The sequence below is a fragment of the Urtica dioica genome, chromosome 10, assembly GCF_054948205.1.
Source record: "Urtica dioica subsp. dioica isolate 48M chromosome 10, U.dioica_male_clone48M_v1_H2, whole genome shotgun sequence".
In the NCBI taxonomy this organism is placed as follows: Eukaryota; Viridiplantae; Streptophyta; class Magnoliopsida; order Rosales; family Urticaceae; genus Urtica; species Urtica dioica.
Genome location: NC_142765.1, coordinates 19,960,119 through 19,971,207, shown reverse-complemented (window position 1 = coordinate 19,971,207; position 11,089 = coordinate 19,960,119). Strand labels below are relative to the sequence as shown.

Sequence of the window (11,089 nt, the reverse complement as noted above, 5' to 3'; positions counted from 1 at the left end):
AACAATTAAATTGATGTTAAATTGTAGCAGCCTGTTTTCAGATTAACAGGGAAGTAAATACAGTGCAACAGAATAACAATTTTTGGTTGCCGATGAAAAAAATATAAATATAAAAATAATAAATATAAAGTATTTATGTTTTCATTCCTTCCTAATAAATAAAAAATAAATTCAACCTCAAATAATAAAATTTAGAAATGAATCTATATTAAACTTAAGATCCATAGTCTAAAAGCAATTTTTACAGTTATTCAAATATTGTCATTGTACTCTAAATATATGTCGGCCAATATGTATGCCATACAAAGTATATTTTTGGCATTTAAGTCTTGCCTTCGATTGACAACCTAAATCAGGGATACTCAAATTATTCGCACAAGGACTTCAATAAAAATTGACACAAAATTTTAAAATCAAATAAAAATCTAGTTCTCTTTACACTCGAGAAATCATCATACACAAGAAATAATGTTGGGCTCTCAAATACTTGGGCCCTATCAAATACCACCACTTTTATCACTGTCGCTTTTAAGCCCGTTACCGATGTTAAAAAAAAAAAAAACATCGTGGCAAGAGCTTTACCTGTATGTGAGAATACCAATTTTGTCAATATTTGTTGTCCAGAACTTCAGATTATGAGCTATGAGTATTTTTTTTAATTCAGTAAAAATATAAAGAAAAAAAATTGATTTATTTTATAAAAATTATAGGGTAATAAAACTTTAAGAAATATTGATAATTAGACTCAGCTAAAAAATTTCTCTAAAAATATAACACACAACTGAAACTGTTTTTGAGATAAAAAAATTGGAAACAAAAAGTGAAAATTGTGTTTGGTAAAATTTTCGGAAAGAAGTTGTTTTGTAAAAGAGTAAAGAAAACTGAAAACAAATAAAAAGTGTTTTTGGAAAAAAAAAATTCTTCTCTTCTCTCCTCCTTCTCCTCACCTGCGCGCAAGACTTGAAAAAATAAAAATAAAATCCGGCCATCTTCTTCAATCACCACCGAGCCTCACCATCGCCGCCAAATAGTTTTCATTTTTTTCATTTTTTCAAAAGGTGTACCAAATAGTTTTCATTTTTTTTTTTTTCATTTTTTCAAAAACAAAAATGAAAACTGTACCAAACAGTTTTTTCAAAACTGAAAACAAATTTTTGGAAAAAAAATTCTTCTCTTCTCTCCTCCTTCTCCTCACCTGCGTGCAAGACTTGAAAAAAAAAAAAAAATCCGGCCATCTTCTTCAATCACCACCGAGCCTCACCATCGCCGCCAAATAGTTTTCATTTTTTTCATTTTTTCAAAAGGTGTACCAAATAGTTTTCATTTTTTCAAAAACAAAAATGAAAACTGTACCAAACAGTTTTTTCAGTTTTTTCAATTTTTTCAATTTTTCAAAAACAAAAATGAAAACTGTAGCAAACAGCTTTTTGAAAACAACTGCAAAATAATTTTTCAGTACAACTACAAAAATTAAAAAATAGAAAACAAAAACTTTTTGAGTTAACTAACAAACGGACCCAAAGCTTTGCTAGATTCTCTTTCCTATATATAAAGCATATATATATATATAATCACACTTGGTTTTTGTCAAACTCAAAGTTACAAGTCACAACCACACAATACTCTCTCTCTCTCTCTCTCTCTCTCTCTCTCTCTCTAATGGCCACTCTTGCAAGGACTTCCCTTGCTCGTTTCATGGACTCAGATGGCACAATATCAACCCGGAAATTCAACACTCATTTCCCAAGCAACCAATTAGTAAGACTAAGCAAATTCATTTACATCAGATATAATAACTATAAAAGCTTATAATATCAATATATTATTTTGGTGTGCAGAGAAAGCGATTGTGTGTGGTGATGTCCATGAATGGTTGCCATGGGGATGATGAAAATTCGAGTCTAGGCATCGCCGAGACACGTACTTTACACCCAGTTTCTTCACACGCCATGGCTCTTGACTCTCTCAAATCTTCCATTTCAGAGTTGACCTCAAATCCACCAAGTTTCACCTCTGGAATTATTCGTCTCCAGGTAAAAATAAATAAATAAATAATGATTAAATTTGTTGGGACGATTACCAAAAAAAAAAATAATAATAAAAGATTCATCAATGTCCGTGTTATTTCTCTTTTCTTATCTGGTAGCATACCTTGTGAGCCGGAACATTGTTTTTTGGTCCAATGGTTTGATGCCACGTGGATGGGTAGTATGGAAGCCCCATTGGTGGCAATGCAATATTCCTTATCTCGGACTCGATTTCTTTCCAATGGCTTTTGGAAAGATTTGATACAAATCTATATAATATTATATATGGGGTGATATATGTCTGTTAGTATACATGCAATTTATCTAAATTTGGATTTATGATATGGACAACAGTGATGCAAACATTAATCATATTTTTATAACGTGTTATATCTTTTAACTAATGTATATTTCAACTGCTATTACATATCTCCCCCGAAAAAAATATTACATATTTGATGATATTATTCTGAAATTTAAATGTAATGTGCTGTTTTCATTTATGTAGTTTATTTGTGATTAGTAAACTAAAATCTATACACAAACGGATTAAATTATAAATATATCTTAGATTTCTTTTTTACAGTCCATGAATTTTTCATGTAATTTTATATTAGACCCTAGTTTTTTTTTAGCATTCAACTACCTGAATTTTTTTTATTTCGAACATTTAATTACTCTCACTAAATCTTTTTATTGATATCTTCAACGAAAAATTGCATACCTCCAACCTGATAACTTATTTTTAATGTGTATTTTAATAATATTTATGATATTTTCATAAAATATTCCACAATAAAGAAGAAATATAATTTTTAACAAACCTGTATTCAATATTTTTAATTAAAAAAACAGAAGGGAATAATAAGTGATATTTCTATAAATATGCATTTAAAATTAGTTGTTTGATCGTAATGTGCAATTCTGTATTAAATATACCAACTGAAATTTATTTAGAAGCTTTTAAAATGTCCAAATTCTAAAGTTCAGGGGTGAATGCAAGAATAAAAAATAAATTTAAGGGAAAACAATGTAAAAAAACCGATATTATTGGATAAATATGATATAAAAAAATAAGTTTTGGTCAAGTTGAATATATATATAAATTATAAGAATTAAAATTAAGTAGGATTTCAAATCATCTTTTGAAGAATGGAGTATATAGTTTCAAGTATTAGCGGGATGCCCGGTACACTAGACTCTGAAGCGACGATGGTGTAATACGGTAATTCTAGAAATTTCCGCGATCGAGTAAACAGCTCTACAAACGAATGGATCGTATTGTATTGGAAAATGAAAATATTTGTACAAGTTATATCTTTCGTCACCTTTATTGAAAAACCGTTAAGTATGAATATGTTGAGCACTTGTAACTCGATTGGTTAAAGTGTATCCTACTACGGAAAGAATTGCCCAATCTTTCCCTAGCAGGATTAGACTATGGATAAGAGTGGGTCTCGAACAGCGATTCGATTGATGATTAAGACAAAAAAATAGTATACAAATTGGTGTGAAAGAATACACCATAAAATATTTGCTTTAGAGTAAAAATAGAAGGGTAAAAGATTAATTATGTGATTTATTGATGGAAGAACTCACAAAATAAGAGTTAATGTATAAGTTTCATCTTAATATTAATCAACCAAGAGAAGAGTTATCATTCTCATATAAGCTTTGTCCGGTCATTTTATATTTTTGATCTATAGTTTTTTGGATTTACACATCACGTGTTATCTAAGAATATTGAGGTTTCATGTTAAAATTCATTGATAATGCAGGACCTATAAGTTTTGTTTAGTTTAGTCACACACACACACACACACAGTGTGTGTGTGTGTGGTTTTTTTTTTTTTTTGCATGATTTTCTTAATAGAGAATGAAATATAAAATGTACCGTTATAGGACAACTTTGGCGTAATTGTACTAAAAAAAATGGATTAAGGTGTATGATGGTACATGCAAACGCAAAAATTATGAAAAAAAAAATAGAAAAAAAAAAGAGAGATTTGTTCGGGTGATTGATTAAAGTTAGTTTATTATCCAATGATTTTTGAAGGTTCCGATAGAGCAAAAAATCGACGCCATCGATTGGCTTCACAGCCAAGACCGACCGCCTCTTCTTCCTCGCTGTTACTTCTCCGGTCGAAAAAACGATGATCAAACCTTCAATCCCTCCATCGTTGACACCATTAATGGCAATCGCAACGGAAACGGAAAATCGTTTGCTCGCGATCTTGTCGGCGTTGCCGGTGTTGGCTCCGCTGTTTTCTTCACACATCTTCGGCCATTTTCCTACAACGATTGGAAGTCGATCAAAAGGTATTACTGTCCTGTAAATTAATTTGTTTGGGATCGAAATCGGTGTCATTTTAGGTATAGAATCGGTGATAAACCATAATCATAGAGTAGCTTGTTTTCAAAAATTTGTTTAGATTTCTTTATTAATGTTATCGTTTTCACAATCTAATAACTCAATGAATTGGTATTTTGTTTATTTTTCTGCATAACTAGCTGCAGATTCTTGTTGCCTAAACTCTCCAAATTTGTCATTAAAATTACGGAGAGAAATTATAGCGCAATGAAAAAATAAATCAAATTAAGGGTAATTCAAATCTTTTTTTGGTTCTCCGAAGGTTCATCTCTAGAGAATGTCCTCTAATCCGGGCTTACGGTGCTATCCGGTTCGATGCGAGAACTATGGTATCGCCAGAGTGGAATGATTTCGGGTCATTTTACTTCGTAATTCCACAGGTAGAGACACGACTAGCTTTTCTATCTATTGGTTTCGACCGGGTAGTTTGAATTTATCGAATTTGCTAGATTAGATACCGAATGGCAGGTTGAGTTTGATGAGTTTGAAGGTAGTTCAATGCTTGCCGCGACGATCGCCTGGGACGATTCTCTTTCGTGGCCTTTGAGAAAATCAGCCAACCAACTCAAAGCCACCATTTCGCAGGTTAAGAATAATAATAATAATCATCATATGTATTGTTCTCTCAGGTATTAAATTAATGCTATTAATTTTGTTTTGTTTTGATGATTTTACAGGTCTCTACAATGGTTGTGAAGTCACGGAAACAAGTCCCGAGAACTTGCATACTGAGAAATAATCACACCCCAAGCAAGGAATATTGGGATCTCTCTGTTGATCGGGCTATGCAGAGAATAAGCAGAAGAGACTCGGTACTCATGAAGGTTGTTACTAGTGGTATTTACAGATATCAATACGAGGACTAAATTGGAAATAAGCACAAAGAATTTTACAGTCTAATATTGCGATCTCAGGTCGTACTGGCAAGAAGTAGCAGAGTCGTCACCGCTACCGACATCGATCCAATAACATGGTTGGCTTCCTTACAGGTGCTTTGATGAGATCTCTTTCTTTTATCGAAATGCATTTCTTTGTAGTTGCTTGTATCACAAGTTAAAACATGATTATGTGTATTTCTGGGCTTATAACATGTGCAGGTTGAGGGTAAGAATGCTTACCAGTTTTGCCTTCAGCCACCTAATGCACCGGCTTTCATTGGAAACACGGTGAGCTTTTGAGTTTAGGCGGGAAAAGTAAACGAAGACTTGTGCTTTAAGTTATTTACGAAAAGACGTTTTTCCTTTAACTCTGAGTATTTTTTTTGTTTTATATGAATAGCCAGAGCAACTATTTCGCAGAAACAGGCTCGGGATTGAGAGCGATGCTCTGGCTGCCACGTGTCCAAGAGGCGAATCCATGTCCACAGATCTTCAGATAGAACTTGATTTACTTTCCAGGTTTAATACTGTTATTATCATTTAACTGCTATCTTAATTTCAACTCTCATTTGTGTTTTTTATTTTTATTTATTTTCCTTGTTTTGCAGTCCAAAATATCATCTCGAGTTTTCTATTGTGCGAGAAAGCATAAGGAAGAAGTTGGAGGTAAGTTTTACTGTTTATTTTTATCCCAATATTTGACTTTGGGGATTCATTTCCTTAACTACTTTTCCTTCTGAATTCTGTTTTACAAGGATGTGTGTGATTATGTGGTGGTTGATCCCAAAAAAGCAGTTCGAAAACTTCCAAGAGTCCAACATTTATATGCCAAATTGGCAGGCAGGTTAAGAAGTGAAGATGATGAGGTAAGAATATTAACAAATTCAGTAGTGTATCTATCTGATTTCGACCATGGAATCCTGTTTTTAGAAAAGAAAAATAAAACATTTCTGTGGTATCATAATAGTGATCATGACCAAATGGGTTATTTATTTCCAGTTTGAAATTCTATCTTCCCTTCACCCAACTCCCGCCGTATGTGGATTTCCAACAGATGAGGCGCGACTTTTAATCGCTGAAACGGGTATTTGTGAGCTGTAATCTTTGGCCACGATGATTGAAAAAAGAAAACTAAATTGTTTCTTGAGTGATACATTGTTCACGTAATAATTTAAGAGTGTGTGTGTCATTGACAGTATTTCTATTGCAGAAGTGTTTGATCGAGGAATGTATGCTGGTCCGGTTGGGTGGTTTGGAGGAGCAGAGAGTGAGTTCGCTGTTGGTATCAGATCGGCTTTAGTGGAAAAGGTTAACTCTTTTACTTCTATCCCACAATTTTTTTTATATATAAAAATTTAAGTAAAATGTATTTATTTTTTCTGCGGATTGTCTCCCTAGGGTGTCGGAGCACTGATCTATGCAGGAACAGGCATCGTGGAAGGTAGCGAGGCAACACAAGAGTGGGACGAGTTGGAACTTAAAATTTCACAAGTGAGTGCTAACAAGGCTCGATGTTTGTATGTTTTTGAAATATTTCTATTTTTCTTTATAGCCGTCTCCTATTGAACTTTACAAGTACTTAGCACCGCTTTTCTTTTTTTGGCAGTACACCAAGTTGCTTAAACTTGAAGGTCCTCTCCGAGAGAAAAGGGCAATGTTTGTGAAGAGTGACGATTACTAGTTTAGAAGGTTAGCATTTTGGATTGACAAATTTTTTTTGGACAACCAAAAAACGAACCCGGAGAAGAAAAGATCTCTGCTTTTAAACCGAGAAACTCCTTGAAAGAACAAGATAGCCTTATTGAGGCCGGACCAGACCGACCACCATGCTCAACTTTTCCGGACTATAAACAGTACAGATGATTCATGGTCTCTTGTACAATATTCTTTCACCAATTATCTGTTTATTCAATGTAAAGATATAATGAAGTTTTTTATTTTTTTTTTACTTTTACTTCTTCAACGTGACACGAACCCATGACTTCTTTTGGTGTGGTCGGATATGATTACCTCCCAAGAAATTATATTTTGTCACGTTGACGATTGATGTAAAGAGTCGTGTATTGATAAGGCTTCAAATTTTCCCGATGTAAAAACATTTCAGAGCTCTTGAATCTGATTTCTCTGAATATTTATGAAAATATACAAATTTACCTCTCGTTTTTCTTGTGCAGACCATATATTTTATTTACTTTGGCTTGTTTATTTAGGTTCTCAGATTGAGGATATCTTCTTAATACTGCAGATTTTTTATTCTCTTGTACTGCTTTCATGAGGAATGGTTCGAGAGATGACAAACTTCCAGTTATGCCCTTATACACAAGATTTTGTGGCATCAACCTCCTCTCACTCCCAGAAGGTATTTATTCATTAAATCTTGGTAATTCTTCATTGTCGTTCACCATCCTTCTTTTGTTTATTTTACCAAGAATATTGGGTTTTCCCCCTCTTTTCTATCTTGGTAAATTACCAATTCTAAACTAAACCAAGAGGTGATTAAGATAATTTGTGTGACCTCACATTAATTTAGATTTTTCTTGCTAGTTACCAAGATGTCTTCTTTTGAAATGCTGTATTTTTAAATAACCATGGTTAATTAAAATTATACCACGTATGATATATAGGTACCAATGTTAAAATCACTGTGTCGTCAAAGTTTTCGTGTTGGTACTAAATTTATAAAAAACAATGGTCTAGATTACATTTTATACATTTTTTCTAAACTTAAAACAGAGAATATGTAGTTATTTAATTTATGAAAGTTTACCGAAATAAAATTAAATTTGTATCCAACCTTTTTTTTGTAACTAATTTGGTATATCTTTATGTTGTCGAAACTGTCCTTTTGTTTGGTATAGAATAGAATTACAGATTAAATAGTTTCGTTTGGAGACTTACGTTGGTTTTGACAAGCCTCAATTCTAGTTACTAATACTTTAACCCAGACAAAGTAAATACTGATACAAAGTTACAAACATTCTAGCGTAATTAATATATCTTGAAATTGAGAAGAAAACGTAGACTGTAAGCAAAATCATCTAAAGTCTATTACTCGGTTAATTAAAAATATATAAAGCTCCGACAAACAATTTTTATTTGAGTAATTCGAATCCACGCCTGACAAAAAAGCTAACGTAAAAAGCTCTGATAACAATTAAGTTTATTTTTAACGATGCTAAACGAGGGCATTGAACTCATGTAAATATTTAACGTAGTAATTAACTCACATAAATAACATACATTTCTATAGTTGGATTTAGGTTTGGACTCGAGAAAAAGCAAAGAATAGACCCTTTGGAAAACTAACATTACTAAGCCACCGCCAAGACGTTTGAACAATATCCCAACAGGAAAACTTTCGAATATTAACATTGAAGAGATCTACAAGAAAAACTATTTGACTTTGCGTATAATCAACCAAAAATATTTCCTTATTTATTATTTATTCCGGGCCTTGTATATAACTGGATGTTACGTACATCTCTTTCAATTTGATACGGCGAAAGATATAATCTCTCAACCTATCTTTGATCATCAATCTTTAAACATATTTCATGGCAAGTCTTAGAGGAACAAGAAACCATATCGGAGATAATGCCCGGCAACTCGATACGGAAGAGATCGTACCGTCTCATGTTTGGACCGAGGACTTAACAGGCCATTATCTACTAGTCGATCTCCCCGGTATATTTTCTCGAGCTCAATCTTTATTTAGTATCACTTAGGAAATTCAAAACATATATATTGGCTGTTTTTTTAACCACTATGAACAAATATTACCACATGAAATATACATTATTCTATGCATGAACTATTTGTTGACATTTAAATTCGCACACAGGAAATTAAAAAAATGAATTACATTGGCTGCTTTTCTTTTTTTAATTAATGTTAATTTAAAATGTGCCAAATACTGATATATATATATATATACATATATATATATATATATATATATATATATATATATGTTAAACCGCAGCGCATGGATTCCTTATTACTCACGTAAATTTAATACTACTACATTTGATATGATTTTTTTTCTAATACTTTTTTGTGGGGTTAGATTTTAAGAAAGAGCAAGTGAAAATACAAGTCAATGACTCGGGGCTTCTCAAGATCAGCGGTGAGAGAGCTATAAATGAGAACAAACGTGTCCGATTCGAGCAAACATTCAATATTCCGGAGAAGACGGTGAACAATGCGATTTCGGCAAAATTCGACAGTGAGACAGAGATTCTCTACGTGACCATCCCTAAGCAAAAGGCCGAAGTAAAAAATAAAGAGCAAGAAATACCTGAACCCAAACCCGAGTCATCTGACCTAAAAAATAATGATAATAAAAGAATTGCCGATGATAACGCGCACAAAGAACCCCTTCATGACGACAAGTCAAAAACTGAGGAAGACAAATCCGAGAAGGTGAAAGAGTCTGAAGAGAATATCTGTCGGAAATTGTGGGATTGCGAGTCTAATCATTACCTAAGAACTGCCGTCGATATTTTGGCCAAAAACAAAGGGATTGTTGTCACAGCCATGCTCGCCTTTTCGCTAGGGATGCTTATATCTCGAAGCCTCGAATCTAGTAAAGAGTGAGACAAGGAGAGGAAAAAAAAAGATCTCTCTCTCTCTCTCTCTCTCTCTCTCTCTCTCTAAATTTCTCTTAAAATTTAATCTTTCATTGTGTGATGTAAATGTGTAACATGTAAAATATATAACAATATTATGGATGCTGTGGTTATAATATGACCATACTTTGTTTGAAGATATCAATAATAAAGCACACAAATTATTAATGGATTAGTCAGCTGTGTTAAGACTATTATGATCATTCCCCTATCAGAAATCTAACTAAAAATCGTTATTAATTCTAGATGTACTCAACCAAAAATATCAAACCACAAACAGAATATTTTTGAAAGCTTTTTCCCTAAAAGAACATATAGAATAAAATCAAAAGCTTATCTACCAAAATTTCTCTTATCTTAATATGACACTAGGTCTTTTGAACTCCAGAATATTTTTTTTTTATATATATATTTGTATGAGAAATTTCATTTTCTAGACCTAAAAGTTATGAAAATATCTCAATTAGACTCACTAGTTTATAAATATCTAAAATTAGACTTTTGTACCAATTTCGGACAAAAATACCCTTTCAAGGTAATATAACCATCTTCACTTCATTCCATACTTCTTTTCATCTCTCATTCTCTCTCTTTTCCTCTCGTTTCATCATTTTCGAGTATTCACTTCGTTCAATCCCGTCGAAATGGGTTAGTATGCTCATTCATTCATCTTTTATAGTTATGTTGATATAGTTTGTGATGAAAAAAAAAAGTTGGTAGATTTAGGTCAAATAACCCGGAATTTAACGTTATTTCCGATGAAATCCGATAATTTAGGATGAAATTTAAGGACTATTTCCGACGAAATTTAAGCCGAAATTCGGACAAGATCCGACCGGATCTGGCAGGATCCGACCAGATCTGGCAAGGTCAGAATCCGACCGGATCTGGCAGGATCCGACCGGATCCGACAACTGCCAGATTCCGACCGGATCCGGCAGGATCCGACCAGATCTGGCCGGATCCGATCGGATCCGACAGTTTCCAAGGATAATTTAAAAATCTTGTTTTTTTTATTTAATGTATTTTATGTGCTATTTTTTTGCAGTTTTGTTGATGGTTAACGGCACATGGGAGAGAAATGGACACTTATACGTGTTCAAAAATGCAAGAACATTTCCGCTTGAAGTTTCGAGAGAGACGACGTACACGGGGTTAGTCGACAAGGTGTACAACAGAGTCGAT

General features: G+C 33.1%; 2 protein-coding genes across 3 annotated transcripts; both read left to right on the top strand.

The window, feature by feature from the left end:
* Positions 1–1,589: 1,589 nt before the first annotated feature.
* On the top strand, positions 1,590–7,635 carry LOC149383828 (isochorismate synthase 1, chloroplastic-like). Of its 2 annotated transcripts, XM_089628705.1 has the most exons (16): positions 1,590–1,758; positions 1,839–2,033; positions 4,084–4,346; positions 4,661–4,778; positions 4,867–4,983; positions 5,076–5,222; positions 5,313–5,387; positions 5,496–5,564; positions 5,677–5,795; positions 5,885–5,942; positions 6,032–6,142; positions 6,276–6,360; positions 6,487–6,584; positions 6,675–6,767; positions 6,883–6,965; positions 7,522–7,635. In XM_089628705.1, the coding sequence occupies exons 1-15, from the start codon at positions 1,660–1,662 to the stop codon at positions 6,955–6,957; spliced, it is 1,722 nt and encodes a 573-aa protein (XP_089484831.1). In that variant the 5' UTR covers positions 1,590–1,659; the 3' UTR covers positions 6,958–6,965; positions 7,522–7,635. The 2 variants fall into 2 exon arrangements, with proteins under 2 accessions (XP_089484831.1, XP_089484830.1); XM_089628704.1 differs by lacking the exon at positions 7,522–7,635 and having other exon boundaries at positions 6,883–7,438.
* Positions 7,636–8,560: 925 nt separating this feature from the next.
* LOC149383827 (uncharacterized) lies at positions 8,561–10,068 on the top strand. Its single transcript, XM_089628706.1, has 2 exons — positions 8,561–8,960; positions 9,343–10,068. Exons 1-2 carry the CDS (start codon positions 8,831–8,833, stop codon positions 9,870–9,872), a joined length of 660 nt encoding a protein of 219 aa, XP_089484832.1. The 5' UTR covers positions 8,561–8,830; the 3' UTR covers positions 9,873–10,068.
* The last annotated feature ends 1,021 nt before the right edge of the window (positions 10,069–11,089 follow it).